The 23,317-nt window shown below is 36.3% G+C and overlaps 4 protein-coding genes across 5 annotated transcripts; all 4 read left to right on the top strand.

The window, feature by feature from the left end:
* Positions 1-1,666: 1,666 nt before the first annotated feature.
* Positions 1,667-6,004, top strand: LOC100248702 (GTP-binding protein SAR1A). Its single transcript, XM_002275729.5, has 3 exons — positions 1,667-2,082; positions 2,197-2,328; positions 5,273-6,004. The coding sequence occupies exons 1-3, from the start codon at positions 1,954-1,956 to the stop codon at positions 5,591-5,593; spliced, it is 582 nt and encodes a 193-aa protein (XP_002275765.1). The 5' UTR covers positions 1,667-1,953; the 3' UTR covers positions 5,594-6,004.
* An 874-nt stretch (positions 6,005-6,878) lies between these two features.
* On the top strand, positions 6,879-7,690 carry LOC100253802 (uncharacterized). Its single transcript, XM_002275663.5, has one exon. The coding sequence runs from the start codon at positions 6,988-6,990 to the stop codon at positions 7,477-7,479; it is 492 nt and encodes a 163-aa protein (XP_002275699.1). The 5' UTR covers positions 6,879-6,987; the 3' UTR covers positions 7,480-7,690.
* A 3,824-nt stretch (positions 7,691-11,514) lies between these two features.
* Positions 11,515-12,105, top strand: LOC100258949 (uncharacterized). The gene has a single exon (XM_002275619.4). It carries the CDS (start codon positions 11,515-11,517, stop codon positions 12,103-12,105), a length of 591 nt encoding a protein of 196 aa, XP_002275655.1.
* Positions 12,106-16,364: 4,259 nt separating this feature from the next.
* LOC100252178 (probable beta-D-xylosidase 2) lies at positions 16,365-20,473 on the top strand. 2 transcript variants are annotated; one of them, XM_002270213.4, is made up of 7 exons: positions 16,365-16,797; positions 17,219-17,497; positions 17,949-18,118; positions 18,212-18,309; positions 18,563-18,913; positions 19,042-19,455; positions 19,539-20,473. In XM_002270213.4, exons 1-7 carry the CDS (start codon positions 16,396-16,398, stop codon positions 20,129-20,131), a joined length of 2,307 nt encoding a protein of 768 aa, XP_002270249.1. In that variant the 5' UTR covers positions 16,365-16,395; the 3' UTR covers positions 20,132-20,473. The 2 variants fall into 2 exon arrangements, with proteins under 2 accessions (XP_002270249.1, XP_010652235.1); XM_010653933.3 differs by lacking the exon at positions 16,365-16,797 and adding an exon at positions 16,825-16,835.
* The last annotated feature ends 2,844 nt before the right edge of the window (positions 20,474-23,317 follow it).

The raw sequence follows: 23,317 nt of genomic DNA, 5'->3' as shown, positions 1-23,317 counted from the left end.
TTAATTAAATTTTAAAATAAAAAAATAAAATAACTGAAGCCTCAGTTACCAACTGAGGCTTCAACTTAAATTTTGAAAAAAAAAAAGTTATGACATGACTCCTATGTGACAATAAAAGGGTTAATTTGAACGTAAGTTTTGTAAAAAGGCTAAAACTAATATTTCTTTACATTAAAGAGCTATTTTGCCCCCAAAACTCTAAAATATGAGAGGAAAAGTAAACCAACATGAAATCCTCCTTTTGTAAGCTAGGGTCTCCCTAGTCAATAATATATATTCGTAAATAGATAAAAAAAAATGAAAAAAATAAATTATTTGTTAATTTAATTGTATACATAATTATAATAACTCATCTCATGTTTAAAAAAAAAAAAAATCTCAAATCTACCTTTAAATCATTTATTTTTCATCCAAATTTGGTTTTTATTAAGGGTAGAATTGAAAAAACTTTGTTTCATTGTCATTCTTATTTTTAAACCATTGATATACTCATATTGTACGTTGACAATTTTGTTTCTTTCTATTTTTGGCTTATAAATTATTTTAGTTAGTGATTTAGTTTCCATTGAAAATCCAAGGTTATTATTTGTCTAACTGAAAAGTTATAAGTACATCTAAAAAAATTTAAATTATAGTAAATTAGATAATTAAAGAGAATAAAATGGATCAATATATATTTTTTTTTCAACACTTGAGTCTCTCTTAAGCATTGTGTCATCTTATAGTATTATCTACCATTTTGTAACTTGCATACATAGAAAAAACTATATCTAAGGTAAAGCAACGTGTCAAATAAAATAGAGTCAAAACATGATAGTAAGGTATTTCTCCCAATATTTCAAAGAAGATTCAAATATTGAATATTGAGTTGTTGGAAAACCTATATTCCTTTAACAACATTAAGGAGTATTAATCGGAGTAATTAAAGATTGTTGCGTCGTGAACATGGTTAAGTTGTAAGTATTTAATACTAAGGTGAAGTTTATTTTTTGACTGAATAGAAAAAGCCAAAATATTTTATTTTTTCTATTCAACTTAAAGTAACCTGTTGACATCATTCAATATAACTAAAATGAATTTGTTATCAATACAACATGGTTAAGTTGTAGGTATTTACTTTTTGAATATTCTTTTTGGCAATGAGAGATTCTATTTGTGTTTCGATTTGTATATTATGTAAAAATGTTATTATATTTATATAATTAATTTATGATTAAGAACACATTTCCTCATTGTTTATGTGATATTTTATTTCGAATGGGACATAAGGTGATGTATTGGATACAAAAAGACGTATGTAGACTACTTACCCCTATAGAAAAATATATGATGAAACTTAAACAATTATTAACATATGTTATAATATTTGAGAGCACACAAAGGTTAGAAACAATTAATTATTTATAAGTTTTTATTATCTTTATTCAAAGGTCTTAAGATAGTGAAAGTCCTAAAGAAAAATTCTTCATTGGACCGAGACCATCTTTGGGAGGATGTTTGTGGGCCCAAGGACCAAAGTTACCTCCCGTTTGATTTGGGCCAGGGCCCACATCCAAAGGAAAATGAAAAGTGAAATGGCCTCGACCCACTCTCCATGGCTTCTGCTGAGTGAGGTGCGGTGTTTATCCCAAAACGACGTCGTTTACTTCGGCCCTACTCGCAAAACAAGAGCCAGCTCATATAATGTCGACAACAGAAAAAAAACAATATTTTTACCCAATTCTTCTTCGCTGTTCTCTCTCTCTTCTTCCTTATCTCTCTCTAGGGTTTGTTTTTTTGCTGTTATCTCCATTTGCACCAACCGGAACACGGGAATCTCCGGCGGAGTCGTCGACTGTTTGAACTCCGGCGCTCTCTTCTCCGGCGATCTGGTTCTTTGTTTTACTGATTGTGATCAATTTGAGTTGATCTGTTGAACTTTGGAGTCCGATTCTCGTGAGAAACCAATCGGCCATGTTTATTCTCGACTGGTTCTATGGCGTTCTCGCCTCCCTCGGCTTGTGGCAGAAAGAGGCCAAGATCTTGTTTCTAGGTCTCGATAATGCCGGAAAAACGACGTTGCTTCACATGTTGAAGGATGAGGTGTGTTTTGATTCTCTACAGTTTTCCTTTTCTTTTCCCGGGGAAGCAAATGGAGTTTTGTTGTTTTATTGTTTTCTGTACCAATCTTGATTGTTCTTTGGACTGTTTTTACAGAGATTGGTTCAGCATCAGCCGACTCAGTATCCGACGTCGGAAGAATTGAGTATTGGGAAAATCAAGTTCAAGGCCTTCGATTTGGGAGGTCATCAGATTGCTCGCAGAGTCTGGAAGGATTACTATGCCAAAGTATGGAATTTCTCTGGTATCTGTTAGTCATTTGGTTAATATTTCTTTATTCGTCTAGATTGTATGTTGATGTTATTGGTTATGATATAGAATTTGGCTATATTAAGAACTGTGCCAATTTTTGTTAATCTTTTCCATTATTAATCTCTTCTAGAATCTGTGGGCAATTTTATTATTCGTGAAGTTTGTGAAGACCCTTCATATATAGGTTGATTGTGCACAATATTGATGCCGGCATTGAATAAACGGTGTATATGTAAGTTCGACGACCACTTTGAGGAGGCCATACCAATATATCTATTGTCTAGTGATTTTTAGTTTTTATCTTCTTCTTTTCTTTTCTTTTTTCCTTTTTTTTTTTTTTTTTTTTTTTTCTTTTGGTGGTTTTGCAGAGCCTTACTTCAATCCTATTTATTTTCATTGTTCCATTGTTGCATTTTCCTATCTCTGCTATGTTCTTTTTGAGCATTACATTTTATTTTTGGTTCCTAGGTACCATTCCTTCTTATTGGCTGTTTGCATTATATTGCTGCTAGAGGTCATGCCTCATTCTCTTGTAACCAAAGTTTCGTTGATAAGTTGATAAAAAAGCTGAAAGAAAGTGGGAGTTTGTTATTATTTTTAACTTCCACATTACAGTGCCTATTCAGACCCTTCATGACGAGAAACATACCATTGTAACCCTACCCTTTTCTGAGTTGTGTGAGCCTTGCCTACATTTGTTGTCAGAGGTGTTTGGATCAAATTGAGGATAATGACACGGTCTCCCACTTACTATTGACGCCCTACTTATACTGTTGTTTCAGTGTCCTTGTGTTAGTTCTTCTACTATATCATTTATCACTGTATGATCGATCAGCCAACTGTTAAGTACTAACTATGACGGGCTTTTCGATCCCTTTTAACACTGTCTCCCACTTGCTATTGACGCCCTCGTTGTTTCAGTGTCCTTGTGGTAGTCCTTGTACTATACTATATAGCACTGTTTGCTAGATCATTAAGTGGTAACTATGACTCGCTTTTCGATTCCTTTTAACACTGTCTCTCATTTACCATTGACGTCCTCTTTACACTGTTGTTTCAGTGTCCTTGTGTTAGTCCCTGTACTATAGTCTATACCATATATTTGCTTGATCAGCCAACTATTAAGTGGTAAATATGACTGGCTTTTCGATTCCTTTTAACACTGTCTCCCACTTGCCATTGATGCCCTCCTTACACTGTTGTTTCGGTGTCCTTGTACCATACCGTATATCCCTGTTTGCTTGATCAGCCAACTGTTAAGTGGTAACTCGTCTGGCTTTTCTATTCCTTTTACTTGTGTGGTATTGGTATGTGTTTGCCACATTAAAATGTTTACTCTTGTTGTCCACTTCCATTTGTTGATGTTTTATTATTCATTCTTGCCCACAAGAACTATTCCTGTCTCTTCAAGCACTATGCCCATTGTCCCTTGGGGTCTTCTATTTTAGTTGCCAAATGTATTAAGCATCATTTTTTAGGGCTACTTCTGGTTCTACGTGGCGTATTACGAAGAAAGCAATTGCCTTTTGAGTTTCTTTATTCTTTGTCATCTAGCTTACTGTTCTTGCCACTAATTTGCTTGCTTGATCATTTGGGCCCAGGTCCTTGTCCCTCGCACCTTTTTTGCTTGCTCTTGTTTGTGGTTTCAATTGATAAACAAAAGAAACCTTCATTTCCCATAACTTTAGTGCCATCATCTATCATGTGTCACTGCATCCCTCTGGCCACAGCCTGGAGACCATTGATGTAAAATTCAAGAATTGCTCTTTCTCGAGTATACTCAGAATCTCCACTATGAGGGGCAGTAAAGTCATTTGCATATTTATGCTTAAATCCCATATTTTTTATGCTCAGTTTGGGAATACTTTTATAATTTTTGCTCTAACTGAAAGTTGAAGTCGAAGCTGCAGCTATAATTTTTGAAGGATAATATTGGTACCTAAGAGGTTTAATTATATATATAAAAAATATAGTTTCAGGCATGCATCAAACAATGCTTCTATAAGAAATAACATTTTCTTGACTTCAATAGTAAACATTTTTAAAAAAAAAAAAAAAAAAAAAAAAACTCTTTTAATAAAATTAGCTAAACAGGTACAAAAGCTCTTGTTAAGTTTAAAAATGAGCTGCGAGGCCAATCCAAATATGACATTTCTTTCTTTGTTATGAAATGTTCTACTTTCCTAGGATATTGCTCTCCCATCTTAACTCTTTTTGAAGGTGTATGTTAATTCATAGATAAATGGGAATTAGCACTTGATTTCGTTGATACCATCCAATTGTCTTTGCTTAATGGATACAAAAACACCTATGCCTTGGCGCCTGATGCGATGGCTCTTCCTTTTCTGTTAGCATGCCCCTTACACTACCATGTGGTGGTGATGGCAGGAAGGTAGAAACCTAGCCCATTACCTGTCTACCTTGGATTAAACAGCATAGAAGCACTAAGGTGGTTGAGTTGCTAAATTATGAAGGGAGGAATTAAATGTGAAAGTATCTGATCATGTGGTAAAATAAAAGAGTTGACATAGCTGATTGGGATGGGGAGATGATCTTTGATAGCACATGCCAAGAGTGGTCTGCTTCCAAGACCAGGGTTTTCAAGGGAATGCTGAAAGAGAGACATTGAAATAGCACTAGTGACAATGGAATTGAAGGATAGGTCCCACTCAAAAATTTTACTGAGATTGAGTTCATATTTCTATGACCTGTCCAGTTTCTTTTGTCACTGCTAGTGCAAATTCTGGGTTGTGCCTTCATTGTTTTCATTTTCTGTAGATGATAAAATGAAACATTCTACTGAAATGACAGTCAGATCACTTAATATCTGATATGGTTACATGTGTTTCGCCTGATATTGCTAAATTAACACTGCTCTGGCATTTCGGAAGTGATAAATTTGTGATTTGCACTGTTACAGGTGGATGCTGTCGTGTACCTGGTGGATGCCTATGATAAGGAGAGGTTTGCAGAATCCAAGAAAGAATTGGATGCACTGCTCTCTGATGAGGCCTTGGCCAATGTCCCATTCCTTGTGTTGGGAAACAAGATTGACATACCATATGCTGCATCTGAGGATGAATTACGCTATCACCTTGGTCTGACCAACTTCACCACCGGGAAGGGGAAGGTGAACCTTGCAGACTCAAATGTCCGCCCCCTTGAGGTATTTATGTGCAGCATTGTACGCAAAATGGGCTATGGTGATGGGTTCAAGTGGCTCTCTCAATATATCAAGTAGGGTAACATTCAGAAAGATGTATTACAGCAAACCTGCCCCTTGCTCAAGAAAAAGGAAGGAAAGGAAAAATATCATAATTATTCCTCAGGACGATCATTCTCAAGGTGGGACATTTGAATTGAATAGTATTTGCTTTGGATCTGTGTGAAAGCGGGTGCTTAATCGTCACTGCTCTGTAAAATGTACCTGTATGAGCAAATCTCCCTCTGGTATTGTAGTTTTTTATTTGATCTTACCATTTGTTTCTTAAAAGCATAGAAAAGTGTGGTTTTTTTTTTTTATCACTAGCTGTGTCTGGAATCATGGTTAATGTTAGTTGATTGTTCCTAAGTACCGAGGATTTGCCCGGTCCCCTACTTATCTGTATTCTAGCTTGTACAAGAAAGATGCCGATATCTCTTATTCATGTCACAGCTGGTGTTATCATTGAAATGCAGCATTTGACGGGGTCTACCCGAAAGGCCAAAAAAAAAAAAAGAAAAGAAGGAAAAGATCAAGTGGCCCATGGGGTAAGCTGTGCTGCATTTCTTTTGCCTAGTTGGTTGAGGTTCTAAATGCTTGTCTTGTAGTTCCCAGTATTGACACCTTGCCCACAATGTAAAAAGATAAAAAAAGTGTGTATAATAAGAGTTTGTCATCCTTTACGGTTTATTTATTTATTTTTGGAAGTCCAAAAATGAGGGATTGGAGAGACATGGCGAGGCATCATCCCACATGTTCCTAACTCCCACCAAAGTCCCCAGGCACCTTCAATGCAAAATCAGAGCACATTGTAAATGAACTTGGATTCTCCATTATCTATCAAATCAAATCTCAGATCGGATTGCCCACAACTCTCTGAGGGGGGATGTATTCTGATTTTTGTTCTCTTGATAACAGACCACACAAGATTTCACAAAATATTGGTTTATCAAACAGTATTTTGACTTTGAATGAAGTCGCAAAAAGATCTAGTCTCCAGAAAATCAAACAGAGCCACAATTAAACCCAACATTCCCACGAGCAGCCCATAGTGATGACCACCTCAAAGCCCACTAATCACCAGGAAAGCAGAACATTCTCACATTGTCTCCCGGCCCCGCAATGTCACTCTCAGCCACAGCGTCACGACTACGTCCAGAGCTTCAAAGGCACCCACCACCCTAGCACTCTTCCGCGTTTTTGACACCATCTTTCCTTCTCTCACACACACATACTCCACGTACCTTGTCAACACCTCCCACTACTCTTCTACTTTTACTTTGACTCACCTCCCTATATAATAACCCTATATTCACACCACAACCCTCAATCCATCTGTTTCTTAGCCAAAAACTCTGATATCTGAGAAGTAGTTTCAACTAGAGAGACTCTCCAATATTCAAGACAGGGGTAGAAGAGATCGTTTGCGAGATATGGGAAACTACATGACTTGCCATTCTTTTCAATCGTCTACTCCCAAAACGGCGAAGCTTTTTGATGCTCATGGGAACCTCCGGCGAGTTAAGGTCCCGGTGACGGCGGCCGAGCTCATGCTGGAAGAACCCGGGTACGTAGTGTCTAGGGTGGATGACCTCCGGCGCACTCGCCGGATTCCGGCTATGCGGGCCGACGACGTGTTGTTAGAGGGAAAAGCTTACTTGATGATGCCGGTGAGTAGGGTGCACTGTGTGGTCTCGGAAGTGGAGATGGCACTAATAGCCGCTGCATCGAAGAAGAGGTCGAAAAAGCGAGGTGGGTCTAGGGTTTTGCCTGCTGGAAACGAAGGAACGACTGAGAATTTGGAGGTTCAGAGTAGGGTTTTGGGTAGTGATGGTGGTGGTGATGTGGGTTTCTTTGGTCGTCACCGGTTGGGGAATTTCAGACAGTGGAGTCCAGTTTTGGAGACCATTTCTGAAGGAAGTTAAGAGAGTAGCACCCGACGAACGTTTTTCCCTTTTTCTTTTCCTGGTTTTGTTTTTCTCCGCCAGGGATTTTCCGGGAATCTGATGTTTTCAGTGAGAAGTGAAATACCAAAGTCCAGTTTGTAATTTTGTGGGTAGTGAAATTAGTACGGAATCTGTTCATACAATTTCTCCATGGTTTTTTCATTAATCAATAATTAGTTTTGGTTGATGATGGAGTGGAGGTGGATTTGTTCTAATGGGATTCATAATGTTTCAGGGCATATTTGATTAGTCCTACATAACATAATATATAATATAAGATTGGATAAGAAAGAAGATATCATATTTTATTACATGTTATTAGATAATTTATTTCATTATTTATTTTATTTTATATTCAATCTAAATAAGATAAGATCAAATAATTTGTTTTTATCGAATATTTTATTTTTCATACTACTTATTTTACAAAATAAAAAAATATATATAAAATTAAATTTGTGGTTAAAAAAAAAACTAAAAAATATTTATAAAATATATTACAAAATAATATTAATATATGTATTATTTAATATATAAAAATAATTTATATACATTGAATAAGAAGTTTAAATAATTTAATCATAAATATTGTTAAAGATACAAGAGATTTCGGCTTTTCTAAATAGAAAATATTGGAATGTGAACATGTATTAGTAATACATATTTCATATTATTTTTTTATTTATTTTAATAAGATATGATATCTTTAAGTGTTACCTAAATATGATATTTTAAGACAATATATGATGTCATAGGATATATATCCTGTGATCATATTCTATGTTACCAAATTAAATATAATTTTAATTATTTTTACATTTTTACATTTAAACATCAAGTGGTGTGCAATAAAAATTAGAATTTAATTGTTTAATGTAATGATTTTAATATGAATTTTGTTGAAATTATTTATTTAAAACTTATTATTTCAAGTTTGTTAATATTAAGTAATAAACTAAATGATTGTTTGGTAAAATTTAATACTTATTACTTAATAACTTAAGTTGACTTTAAGTTAAATTATACTTAATTTTTTAATTTAAAATATATTACTTAATTATTACTTTAAATATTAAAATCGTTTGATAAAATTAACTTCAAATTTATTTTAAATTATCAAATTGACATATTTATTCTCATAAATTATAATTAAAACAAATGAGGTTGAGTAACAATGAAAATCATGAAGTAACAATAGAGATCGTGAAGGTAATTAGAGCGAATGAGGATAAAAATGTAAAATAAATATGTGGATTTAAGAATAAGTTAATTATTATTTTTTATTATTTAACATTATTTTATACTTTAGGTTATATTATTAAGAGAGTGTTTGTTTTTTTAACTTTTTGTTGAAAGTACTTTGTTTTCAGATTTTAAGTTGTTTGTTTTTCTAGTGTTTCATAGTTTATTATAAATTTTTTACTAAATAGAAAAAAAAAACAAAATATTTGGTTTTTTCTAAATGAAAAAAACATGTTATTTTTTTTACTTTTTAATACTTAATAAAAATAAAATATTACAAAAATAAACAATCTAATATTTAACATTATTAAATATTAAAGTTCTATTTAGAATTAAGTAAAAAAATAAATACCACCTAAGTCATTTTATAAAAAATACTTAATTTAATTAATGACTTAAATTAAGTTATTAAGTGACGTAAGTTATTAAGTTGGTTTATCAAACACCCAAGGAAAAAAATATTAATATCTATAATAAAAAATGGACAAAAAGTTGAGTTAGCTTGGATTTAAAAAAATATTTTCTTTTAATTTATTACTTTATACTAAATTTAACTTTAATATTATTAAATTACTATATTAAAAATAAAATTAAATAATTTAATAATCAAATTATGTTATTAAATTGATATACCAATTGGGAGATAAGAAATTGGGTAATGACTAGACCATCAATTGGAATCCAAATCTTTTCCCAACAAAGATATAATATCTAGGAAAAATACCTTGGGCATGGAAAATGGTCACCCAATAATATGAAATTTGAATAAGTCCATAGACTCTTCAAGTCTATAATTAGAACTTCCTAGTCAGTTGTCACCCATACCAATGAAATTTCTTGAGTCAACATTAATCTCTCTAACCTTTTTACTACCTTCATTACCTATTTTGCCCCTTGACCATCTACTTAGTCATCTTTACTTTGACCATGTGTGTTTATCTGACTTGCCCCTTTGCTTATTCAAGTTTTTAATTTTTTTATTTGTTTGGATCTTTCCTTGAAACCTTCTAAAATTTCCCTTGTACTTGGCCTCAAAACATTACAGGGTCCAAGAGAAGTTTGTAGGAAAGGGCATTTTAAGAAGGATAATTTTATTTAATTTATAAAAATATTTTAAATTTTATTTAATTATTTAATTAATTTACAAACTCATTAAACAAAGTTACCCAAATATATGTATGAGTAGTCATCAAACTCAAAGGAATTCTTGCCTTAAATAAAGTCATTAGCTTTAGCATAACTTTGTTTCTAACTAATTAAAGAACATTTTGGCTTTAATCCAATATTTGATTCTTCAAAATTTTGAAAGAAAATACAAGAGAAAGAAAATAATTAAAAAAATATAATTAAGGACGATAATTTTTTTATATTTAATTTTCTTATAAAACATCAAATATAATTAAAATTAACTAAAAATTCATATATTTATTAAATTAAATAATATTTATCTAGAATACTGAGAAGTAACATACAAAAATAATTTTTTCATTTTGAATTAATTTTTTATTTTCCTTAATATTTTTTTATTTTTCTTTTTTCGTCAAATATTCCAAGAACCCAATATAACCCAAAAATAAATAAAGAGAAAAAAATTTAAAATTAATAAATTATTTTTTTATCCTTCTTCAAACTCATTCCACTTATTTTTCCTTCTTTTAAAGATTAAATGATTTAAAAATATAATAATTTCTAACTCATTTTTATTATATTTGATTTTACTTCATATTTTTTTAAATAATTTTTTTTTCTATATATATATTTATTTAAAAAAAAAAAGAAAAAAAAGTGCAACAAATGAACCCACGTTTAAGTTAGCCGGCAATCCCACAAAACCCAACCCAACAAAGCACTGTTAGGTGAAGCTGTGAAGGTAGAAGGCCAGTATGAACGGATGAATAAGCATCTACACCTTGGTTTGCTAGTTTGGGACAATAGCCATGGGCCAAGAGGCCCACATGAAGTGAAAAATGGGCCTAGTATGGTCACCAATTATCGGCCCAGGTCCATTTAGGCAGACCATCCACTGGGTACAGACTTATAGTTTGGATATGCAACTGGAATCAAGACCGTATCCACAACACTTACAGTTGAACCGTTTCTTGACCTAATCTATATTCTTGTCCTAAAACTGCCGTCCTCCTACGTTATACTATCATTATTATTATTTTAAGATTAAAAGGCAGTTGTGGTATCATAGTTTGGTCAATATTACCCATAATTATTTTTGTTGATGCAAGAATTAGTCAAAGTGTAAACCCTCAATTTATTAATTTTCTAGGCACATAATAAGTATTTATATCATAAAATTTGCTTCTTTTTTATTTTATTTTATTTTAAATTTTTTAAGATTAAAACTTGATTAAATTAATCCTATGGTTAGGACAAGGCTAAATGTAAAAAATAATTGTCTATTATAGTTGAAGAATGGTTCCATACAAGAGGGTTTGATGGAGATTTTGACATAAACCCATTTGCTTAGAAGCTTCAAAAGGTCAAAAAAAGTAGGAGCAAACAAAAAAATGAATCCAACAACCCCATCTCATATGAATTGGTATAACCAAGTCCACCATTATACCTATCACAAGATGGAGCGGTTTAACAAACGCCTCCCACATACAACACCACCTTAATAAAAATGTAACACAGCCCCATTGCTTTTATTCGACTCACATTCTCTTGCCGTTCCACCATTTCTATCTTTCCCTTTCCTCCTCTATTTACCTTGTGATAATCTCGAGTTTGTTCCTTTTTTTTTATTTAATCAGCAAGCAAATGGGAAACTATGTCTCTTTCCGGTCATGCAGCGCCGCCGGGAAGATTGTTCTGTCTGACGGTTCGGTTCATGAGTTTATCAAGCCGGTAACTGTTGCTGAGCTGATGTTGGAGCACCCCCAGCAGGTTGTTGTTGAGTTGAATTCAGGGAAGGGGAGTGGTGGGAAAAGGCCATCTCCATTGCCTGCTGACATGAAACTAGAGATGGGGAAGGTGTATCTGATGCTTCCAATGAAGAGAGGAAGGGCAGTGACACTGTCTTCTGAGGAAGCTCGCCGTGTTCTTTTGAGGGCTAGTTCAGTTCTGCAGTCCCAGTCCTTTCTATCGTCCTCGAGGCTTTTGCCTTTTTTCGCTAAGATATGCCCTGCCGGCACCGGAGATGGACCCGGGTATGTGTTGAATAGGAAGGAAAAAAGCTTGGTGATGGAGAGTCCAGAGGAGAGGTGCAAGCCGGAGTTTGATCTGCCGGAAGCTTTGGAGGGACGGCCTGAGTACTTGAGCAGGCAGTTTTCAGGCAAAGGGTGGAAGCCTAGTTTGGATACCATCGAGGAGAAGAAGATTGAGAAGAAAGTACCTCACTGGTTATTTTAAATAAGATGTGGGCCATTGCATGAAACTATGCTGCCATGTGCATTTGTAATCCGAGTAATGATAGCAGACTGTAATGGATACTTCCTTTGTATGAAACATTAGGCCTTTTGAATCATACGACTTCTTTCATTTCCCCTGTTTTTTAATTAATCACCATATGGCAAGTTGTTCAACCATGTTCTTGGATCGGGTTTTAGCCATTTCATCCAAACCAATCGGTGTCCAAATCTTTTATGGCATTTGATCATTCGAACATCATTTGGGTGACCCATCCCGGATTTAAGAGTGGCATTGTTGCACCCCAACACAAGTGAAGGGGGATTTTGGTGCCATCCCTGACTTCCCCACACCGTTTACCTGTTGCATAATGAAACTGAATTGTGTGTTCATGGAATTAGCTACTTCTAATACATATGACAACAATTGGGTTGTGGGGTAAATCTAGGGTGCAAGTTCAGCAGCCAAAATGAACTTGTTCCTCAGCCTCATCTTTAAACACTGATACTGCATATAATCAATGAAAGTATATACTCCATAAGCTTAATTGATTTGAATTCTCTGTTTCACCATCTTGCAGTAGTGTTCATTAATCGGTGGTTTGTCCCTTTATCTGCAGTAAAGAGCTGGAACCATTTGGTAAAACTATGCTCTCAGTTTCATAAATGTACATTTTGTTTACAAGTGAGCTTGGAGTGATGAGTAAAGAACAAGTAAGAATGAGTTCTTTGGGCATTCAGTTGCAGCCATTGTGCTTCTGGTAAATTAAATGAGCAAGCAAAATAGTCCATCAAAACCTACTTTTTCATAGGAGAGCTTGAAACATACTCTTCATGAGGAGAAGTTGGTAACCCTTCAAACACTATCGATTTTCCTGCAAATGTTTATTACAACTTCTGTCATAGGCCTCCATATATTTTCTATTTGATCATATCAATTCAGTTAATGTGGGATTTACATTCCTGTCATGGGAATTGATCCCTGAATAGCTGGGGCTCTGAAGATGTTAATTATATACATGATTAGGTGAAAGACCATCTTGAATATAAGATTACATTTGGTAGTAGACCCTCCTTTATTCACCTGAAATGGAATGACTCCATATTGTTTTCAGTAGCCTAGCAAGCCCAAATTCTGAAATGGGTTAATGGTTTGAACCGTCTCAAACTCAATAAAGTGGCCTAAAATGGAAAATTGGGAGTCATGGCATACATGGGGAGGACTTCCTCTTCAATGGGCTCTCACTCACATGGGAATCATTTTGATGATCACCTTTCATTTACTTACAATTCGTCTCTTAGTGGGCTAACACGATCGCAAAACCATCCTTCTTAGGTCTGTCTCTTGCACGCATACACGCAAGGCATGTAGGAATGAGTACCAAGTTGCTCTGCATATGTAAACACATAACTGAATTCTTTAAGAGCTCCAAAGGAGTAGGAGAAAGCCAAAGGATAAGGGAAAATTGAATTTAGTTTGTTGTAGAGGCCATCTCCTTATGTCTGGAGTGCATTAACTCATATGTACGATCAATACCCTCCCATATCTCCATGTTACTTGTAGGCATATGTATCCTTTTGCTTCACATAATTCACCAAGGGAGGCTCACAAGAAGACATGCATAATTGAGATTCTGTGGCCCCTCTAATGAAGAAAAAAGAAAGAAAGAAATGATTGAGATTGAGAATGTGTATCAAATCAACATGACATAGAGTATGTTTATAGATAAATCTCAAATGGGGTATTTTTGGTGTCATCTCCAGCCTAACATTCATTATTAGCTTGTTAACAAAGGGTCATCCCCATCATAATCATGGTCACAATCCACCAGCAAGCACCTCTCTCAAATTCTCACTTAGCCATGTTCACTAAACTACACTACAGTGACCTAATTATCATTATTGTAGAACAGGTGGGTGCATGGGCATAATGCCTTGGTCCTTTTTTCCTTTGAAAGAGAGCAAATTGCCTTTGAGAAAATGATGTGCTGAGCTGTTTTACATGGGACCCATTTGTGCCACATGGGATTCTGACTCATGTATGGCTTAAAGAAGGGGGTTGGAGACACACTGTCAAAGTCAGTTGGTTCAAGGAGCTTCATTTTGGTGGGATTTTTAAAGGTAGTTAGGAAAATGGTAATGAAACTAACCATTTTCTTGATGAAAATGTATGCAATCCAACAAAGCCCACCTAATGCTTTATAAGTGGGGGCTCTTTAGGATAAGGGATGAGGATGGAAAATAGTTCAACAAACATATAAAATTCAAAACCCTCACACAACACCATACAACATGTTCATACTTCCTAGCTTACAAGTCTAATTTTTATGACATTTGATTGAAACTATTTTACTTCCTTATTTATTGATTCCTCTCAAATGGGGTTCTTTTACTTCATTTTGAATTAGTCCATCCTCATTGCTGTTTCAAACTACAGCTGTTAGTTATTTAACAAAGTTGAGGTTCTTTAGTTAATTATCGTTTCTTCAGAGACCAAAGATATTCTAAGTTTAGAGTTGTTAGGAGTAGATTGGTTCAAATCAATGTGCCATTGGGGGAAGCAAAAATGGAACCCAAAAAAAAAAAAAGGCCCTTTGAGAAAAAGAGCTGCCACCAAGGAAAGACAGAGGATAAGAGAGATGAAAAGGAAAAGTAAGAGAAAACTAGACAAACAGCTGCTGCATTATGGGCACATTCCCAAGAAAACCAAACCTAGCTTTTAATACTTAACTGACTCTGCCCAAGTGGGTGGCTGCTTTTTCCCTCACCCATTGCCCAACCATCATACCACTTTCACATTATAATATTGAAGCTCCAACTTAAAGCCCATATTATTTCTTCAAAATTAACATCCACTCAACTATATACTTCTTCTCAAACCTCTGATCCCAACTTCCCCACATGTGAAATCAGTCCTAATAGAGAACTCAAAATCAAGGGGGCCCTTAGAAGGATTTAAAAGGTTTGTATCTCTAACACCCTGAACTAGGATGCCAAGAACACCAGGTAATAAGTCAAAAAACATGTTTAAATATTTCATTTATGTTGCTTTTTAAAATAAGATTAGCACTGAATTACAACTACTTCTGATCGGAAGCAGGAAGCATCATCATGTCTCATGTTAAAAGTCCATTAGGTTTTGATTTGAAAATTTTACCATGAACTTTAAAGTTCTAACACATGACCCAAGATTTACATGAACCATGTTTAGGATTTACCAAAACTTACAAATAAAGCAAACATGTGGATGCTCATCACCTTGCTAACCACAATTAGTAAGTGGACAAAACTTGCATTTTACTCGGAAACAACTGAGATTTCCTCGTCTACCTTAGTATGTTTGCAGACCAATAGATTCACTTGGTTGGCCAGGGCCCATGACCCATGACCCAATAAGGGTACCTATGTAGTTTACCCTCGTATCAATGATGTTTTATTGATTTCATTAAAGTATGCAATCATCTATCATTTCACCTTACTGCAACATGGATTCAAGTGGGCTCTGAGCATCTGACTTCTCTTTCAAGCCAAGGTATGTCCCAAGTATTTCTGCAAATTTGGTGACAGCTAGGGGCATTTGAATTCATCTGAAATCGGCAGCCACCCGTGAAATTTTCTTGTGACACCAAAGGAAAATTATGGGTTCTTGTTCTTGAGTACACCACAAGCTTTTGGCTCTCCCCATTTGGGTTCTCTGATGCTTTGAAAAGTTTGATATCCTCTAAATGAACGGTGTTCACTAAAGTAATTTTGTCACATTACCTCATCCGATTATTCTATTCAATTCTTTGTAGAATTATGCAGATTTACACACTAAGCATGCTACAAACAATTGGCTCTTTTCTTTGTTGTGTAATGACTTGAACAAGGAATTCAATGCAACATTGGGCTTATCTTCTTTCATAGACTTCCGCTTATAGGTGGGTGGAATCCAACTACTATTAGACAAAAAGCCTGTATTTTCTACCCATGCTTAAGTCTCAATCAATATAACTAATCAACCTACACGTATACATATATATAAATTGAACTTATAACTCTTTTGTATTTTTTTTTTCCTTTTCAACAAACACTATACAGTATGCCCACATCATTAATGTTTTCGATTTCAATCACAAAAAAAAAAAATGAAATCTTTAATTCTTCAAAGAGTTAAATAACAACATGTACACGCAATCAACAGAGGTTGTTGCATCATCACACCAATTCTTTGATTGATAAGCCTCCCCTCACCCACTATATATAAGCACACTTCATTCCCCCACCTTCCTTGCCTTACAAGAGTCCGCCACAAATGGATTCCACAACCACTCCCTCCTCATCTTTACTCATTTTCCTTGTCGTTCTAGCCGTCGTCTCTGGCGAAGCACGCGACCCGTTTGCGTGCGACCCGAAAGATGGCGCAAATGCGGGGTTTCCATTTTGCCGGAAAAGTATCGGGATAGGAGAGAGAGTGAAGGACCTGATTGGAAGGTTGACGTTGGAGGAGAAGGTGAGGCTGCTGGTGAACAATGCCGCAGGGGTGCCAAGGCTGGGAATAAAGGGGTACGAGTGGTGGTCGGAGGCTCTTCATGGGGTCTCCAATGTTGGGCCTGGCACTAAGTTTAGTGGAGACTTCCCCGGAGCCACTAGCTTCCCTCAGGTCATCACCACTGCTGCTTCTTTCAATTCTTCCTTGTGGGAAGCCATTGGGCAGGTCAGTTTCAATTCTTCCTTGTGGAAGCCATTGGGCAGGTCATCACCACTGCTACTGTACACTAACATGAATGTGCTCAATTAGTTTTTGTTATATTTTATATGACGTCATATACCCTTGAATATTTTAATGAAAAAAAATGATAGTATTTTTTAATTTTGCTATCCCCCAATAAAAAAGTGCCATCAAAATGTAAATTTTGTATTAGCGGTGGAGAATTATTTGGGAAAAGTTCAATTTTTATTCCCATGCCCATTCGCTTCACTTTTTCCTCATAACCAATGAGTGGGCAGCAAATTGAACTGGGAGACTAGATTCGTAGATTCCTTAATTTCCCCATAAGGACTTTATTAGCACAATGAAAGCCACATAGGTGCATTTTAGCACGGGGCTCGGACTAAAATACGCTGGTGGTGCTCAGGTTGTGTCAGACGAAGCGAGAGCCATGTACAACGGTGGCGCGGCTGGGCTCACTTTCTGGAGCCCGAATGTGAACATATTCAGAGACCCAAGGTGGGGACGTGGACAGGAGACTCCTGGTGAAGACCCCGTCCTAGCGGGTAAATACGCCGCCAGATACGTCAGAGGGCTACAGGGAAACGCCGGTGACCGGTTGAAGGTGGCGGCGTGTTGCAAGCATTTCACAGCCTACGACCTCGATAACTGGAACGGCGTGGATCGGTTCCACTTCGACGCCCGGGTAAGTTATTCAATGCAGCTGTGGAGTATTGTGATACAGTGCACGTGATTCTGATCGTTGGTTTCTGACTGTTGATCAGTATGACGTAGCGAAGTGAATCTGAATTAAGATTTTAATGGTACTGGGATGTGGGCCTTCGGCCCGGCCCGTGAAATCTTTCTCGGTTCATTCAGGCCATGTCAGCATTAATTTTGGGCCCGGGGCCCACTATTTAAAGAGTGCCCTTGTATCTAAACGGATACAAACATAATGCATATGATATATGAATTGAAAAACGACTGTGCTTAAAATAGTATGAGCATAAAATGGGGCGCAGTTGATGATGACTTTAAATCTTTTCCCTTGTGAGCTTGTATTGATGTCAGTAAAGGGACCATTTCTTTAATCCAAATCTAGAAGAGTAGAAACATAGAGAGCTTTTATTTATTGTTATTTTTATTCATTGTGACAGGTGAGCAAGCAGGAGATGGAGGACACATTCGACGTGCCGTTCAGAAGCTGTGTAGTGGAAGGGAAAGTGGCGAGCGTGATGTGCTCTTACAATCAAGTGAATGGAGTCCCCACTTGTGCTGATCCCAATCTCCTCCGCAACACCGTTCGCAAACAATGGCACCTCAATGGGTCTCTTTTCTTCTATCCCATTTCTTACTTCTTTCATCATAGTATAAATGGCTAACCCTTGATTCATTTTTGTTTGTGGGGGCGAGAGCACAGGTATGTTGTCTCTGATTGTGACTCCGTGGGAGTTTTTTATGATAACCAACACTATACAAATACCCCAGAAGAAGCAGCTGCTGATGCCATTAAAGCAGGTTTATGCCTTTCTTTATTTTCACCTATTTGTTAGATACAAAATTCCACTTTTATGGTTAGACAGCAGGTAATGATGGAGAGAGATATAGTTTTATGAGGCACAGTATCATTTTCAGCTTGCAGTAGTAGGCGCAAGGGGTTTGGGCCTAAGGGTTTAAAACAAAACCAGCTCAAAACTATCCCCTGGGCCTCAACCTATCCTAGTATGGGCCTCTAGCAGTAATGTGATATTTTTTGGGTAACATTTTGCAGGCTTGGATTTGGATTGTGGGCCTTTTCTAGCTGTCCATACCCAGGACGCCATAAAAAAAGGGTTGGTGAGCGAGGCTGATGTTGACAGCGCCTTGGTTAACACGGTCACTGTGCAAATGCGGCTAGGCATGTTCGATGGGGAGCCCTCGGCCCAGCCATTTGGCGATCTGGGCCCAAAAGATGTGTGCAGCCCGGCCCACCAAGAGCTGGCCATCGAAGCAGCCAGACAAGGCATCGTCCTTCTCAAAAATCATGGGCATTCACTGCCTCTGTCCACTCGGAGTCATAGATCCATTGCCGTTATTGGGCCCAATTCCGATGCTAACGTTACTATGATCGGGAACTATGCGGGTAAGTGCAACTAATCAGTTGAACTGCTCACAAATGACCATCACATAGTCTTTATAAGATCATGAATCATTTATATATCGAAAAATCTATTATTGATGATTCGAATTCTGATTTTGGTTGGCAACTAGGTATTCCATGCGAGTACACGACTCCCTTACAAGGCATAGGAAGATATTCGAGAACAATTCACCAGAAGGGTTGTGCGGACGTGGCGTGCTCGGAGGACCAGTTATTTGCCGGAGCGATCGATGCTGCCAGTCAGGCGGATGCAACGGTGTTGGTGATGGGCCTGGACCAGTCCATTGAGGCAGAAGCTAAAGACCGTGCCGACCTACTTTTGCCTGGGCGCCAACAGGAACTTGTATCTAAGGTTGCCATGGCCTCCAGGGGCCCAACTGTGTTGGTCTTGATGAGTGGTGGGCCTGTGGATGTGTCTTTCGCCAAGAAAGACCCGCGAATTGCTGCCATTGTATGGGCCGGATACCCGGGCCAAGCTGGAGGAGCTGCCATAGCCGATATCCTTTTTGGAGTCGCCAATCCAGGTAAGCATATAAATTAATACTCTTAATTGCATGAAAAAAAATTAGATAGAATGACGTGAATGATCATGTCACGTGTGGCTCAGGAGGGAAGCTACCTATGACATGGTATCCCCAGGAATACCTTTCCAAAGTGCCCATGACAACCATGGCCATGCGCGCAATCCCATCAAAGGCCTACCCTGGAAGGACCTACCGATTCTACAAGGGCCCGGTGGTGTACCGGTTCGGGCACGGTCTGAGTTACACAAACTTTGTACACACCATAGCCCAAGCCCCAACAGCGGTGGCCATCCCCCTCCATGGCCACCACAACACCACAGTTTCAGGCAAGGCAATCAGGGTCACCCACGCAAAATGCAACAGGCTCTCAATAGCCCTCCACCTGGACGTGAAAAACGTCGGTAATAAGGACGGATCACACACACTGCTAGTCTTCTCCAAGCCACCGGCGGGGCACTGGGCTCCCCACAAGCAGTTGGTCGCATTTGAGAAAGTTCATGTAGCAGCCAGGACCCAGCAAAGGGTCCAGATCAATATTCATGTGTGTAAGTACCTGAGTGTCGTGGACAGATCCGGAATTCGAAGAATTCCCATGGGTCAACATGGTCTTCATATTGGTGATACCAAGCATTTGGTTTCTCTTCAAGCAGCAGCTCTAGGAGTGATCAAGTCCTGATTGTTTTTCTCTTGTTTGATGAAAGACCATCACCAAAGCTATAGGTCTACCACCCTCAAGCCTAAAGCATATTCAAGTGCTTCATCTACTTAACACATAAATAATGAGTGAGTAGTCCCTAATAATGATGGAATGGGAACATTTTAGAACAGCCCACAAGCTGAAAGAATGCTGTGAAGACGGAACATGTGTGGCTGGTTGTTCAAACTTCAAACTAGGCATTTAATGGGGTTTTGAGGCCCAGCTCATTCGGTTATTAGAGAGAGAAATCGAGGATTCTGGCATTTACACCTTTTATTGTAATTTGCTGCGCGCTTCTAAGTGAGAATACTGTTGCATTCATACCTTCATATCCCCCGTTTCCATGCTTCAACGTGGTCCAAATCCACTTGTTTGGATGGTACTATGCCACCAAAAAGGCAAACACCCCTTAACTCATCTTTGAAAAACTTAATTTTTTTTCTATCTCCAAGCATTAACTTCTGGCCAAAACAGTTGGCAGAAAATTGTTTCCTTTTTCTTGCTAGCCATGCATTAAAGAGAAAAGGAATGCATGAACCAGAGAGAAACAGAGAGTCTTGAAAAGGAGAAGCTTTAAAAAGGCTGCCTCAGGGGTGGTGGGGGATGGGGCTCAAGAAGATTCCAACAACTAGGACCTCTCTGGTGTCCCATGGCTCCCCCTAAACTCTATCCAATGTACCTCTCTTTTTCCACATCTTCCCAATTATTATATCACCTTTTTCCTGCTTACCCTTTTCATCTCTTGTAGCTTTAAATCAAGTTCTGCGGTGGCATTGGAGAATAAATTCCCTTCAATCACACTAATCTCTAAAAAAATAAAGTTGGTTAATAAAATAACATTTAAAAATCTGCACCTTTTTAATCTTCAACACTTTGCCCAATTCACTGTTTGGGTTAGAAGTTCTTTTTAGTTGTGACTTGTGAGGTCCAACAAAACCCATTACATATAATCTCCAAATCAATCATAAATCATGACTATATGATAAGTCTAATTATCAAAATTTGTCAAAATTTTGAGGCTAAGTTACAATATCGAAAAATTGAACTAATAATAAGATCGCATCATATCGACATTTAAGTTTTATAATCTTATATCTATTATTCTGTACTTTAATCTTATTCTTTATGTGGTAGTCTTACTATTCATATATTTATTGAATGATATTAATTTTTTTCCTACATTTTCTATGACAAAGATGGAGAATTGGATTTTTCTGATTCTAAACAATAAACTGACGATAGGGTTTTTTTCAACCTCCCAAACTTTATCCTAAAGCATTAAAACCACATAATATTATTTTGATTTATACAAAATTGGTCACTTCATGTATCCCATACCCCAAACAGGCCAACTGTTGATTCTCTGAGAGTGTCGAGATAAAAGTGTACCAGGCTTAAAACATGGCTTGACTGAGTCCATTCCATATGAGCTTTCAAGGAATGCCTTTCCTTCTTGGTCAGAAAAAGGGAAAAAAAAGAGGTTTGGTAAATAATACTAAATATGATTGCATGGTAAATGTGTTCCACTGAACTTTCAAAATTTGTTGAAGAAAAAAACACATAATCAATATATGAAAACTCAAAGAAAAATATTCTAAACCAAACCCTCTTTGCTTGATAATTATTTTTGTAAACAATTTTTGAAAATTGTGCTCTAAATTTTTGTTTTGTTTGAAAACTTAAAATATTATTAACCTGATTTTAATATTTTAAAAATAATTTTTATGTCTAGTATTTTATTTTAAATCATTTTAGATATTTACATAATTATTTTTTAAAATAATCATTAAAAAAAATCAAATAACTAAAAGATATGATATGAAAACATCTGTTTTCTATTCTTAAAAACAAAAATAAAAAATAATTAATTTCCTAATTTTTTGTTTTGAAAAACAAAAAACATTTTAAAAAGCAGTTGTTAAACAAACCTTAAACCACCCAACAAAATAATTACTTATATATTTATTTGAAAAAAAAAAAAAACAAATCTCTCAAATTTCATAAAGCTTTCACCCTCACAATATGTTTAAAACTAAACTAATCAAATATTTAAAATAAATTTGTAGTTTTTTTTCACAATTTACCCTTACTTTTGTATAAATTTAATAATGACACGACAAGACCCCAAATATGTTGCATTATAAAGTTCAATTATAATCATACTAATCCCTAAAACTATATTTTTAAATAAATTTTTCCAAGTGGTTAGAAAAATCATGACCTTAAATTAGGTGAATTATAAGACTAGGAGAAAAAAAAATTGGTGGGGAGTGTTGGGCAATTGAGTTTGTGTGGTGCACATGGGTGAGTACCCCACGTGAAATTCCATCCACTAGGCACGTGAGCCGCAGAAGAGTGACAGAGGCTTTAAACTGAGAAAAGGAGTGATCTTGGAAATATAATTAAATTGGCCTAGACCAGATTATAATAATCCATGTGTTAAGCCCACAAACAAGCTTATATTTGAAGAAAACAACCTTATCTGACTTGGTTTTTGATAAGAGAATCTTTAGGGCAATGCCTCCTCTCATACAAACATGTCTAGAGAATGGGAGCGTCTGCTATTAATCTCATTCTTAATTCTGTTTTAGACATTATAATTATTGAGTCTGATCCCCATCATGTTAATTCCCTTTAAATAAGGATCTTGTTATGAGTACTGGCCACCCTGGCCTGTAGCCGTAGGGCACATGACCCCCCCTTTTTGCTTTCGTCCAACCTGTCACCAACCCATTGGCATAATTACGATTAAGGCTTTTAATTTTGGTCTGATTAAATTGCGGGGGCAATAGCCCGAAAAGTGTAATTATGGAAGTTGGATTAAATCATAATCCATCCATTTACTCATCACTGAATTGGGACAAGATAAAGGAGAATATAGAATCGTTTGACTATTAAGGTTATTTGTATTTGTACAACCTTAGGTAAGACATTAGTGTCATTAAAGTCTGCTTGTGCAATTATGTGAATAAAAGATGGTTTGTCAACTATGGGGATGATGTAGTTCTTTTTTTTTTTTTCTAATTTAAATTATTCCCTTCAACAAATATATTTGTATTTTTTTAAAAAAAAAATCTCAAATAAAAAATATTAAATGCAGAGCTTCACATCGGACTGAAAATGAAAATTTTGACATTCTATATAAATATATTGAACTTATTTTTA

This window comes from Vitis vinifera, chromosome 7 (genome assembly GCF_030704535.1).
Source record: "Vitis vinifera cultivar Pinot Noir 40024 chromosome 7, ASM3070453v1".
Lineage (NCBI taxonomy): Eukaryota > Viridiplantae > Streptophyta > Magnoliopsida > Vitales > Vitaceae > Vitis > Vitis vinifera.
The sequence above is the reverse complement of the archived record's forward strand: the minus strand, read 5'-3'. Positions and strand labels throughout refer to the sequence as shown.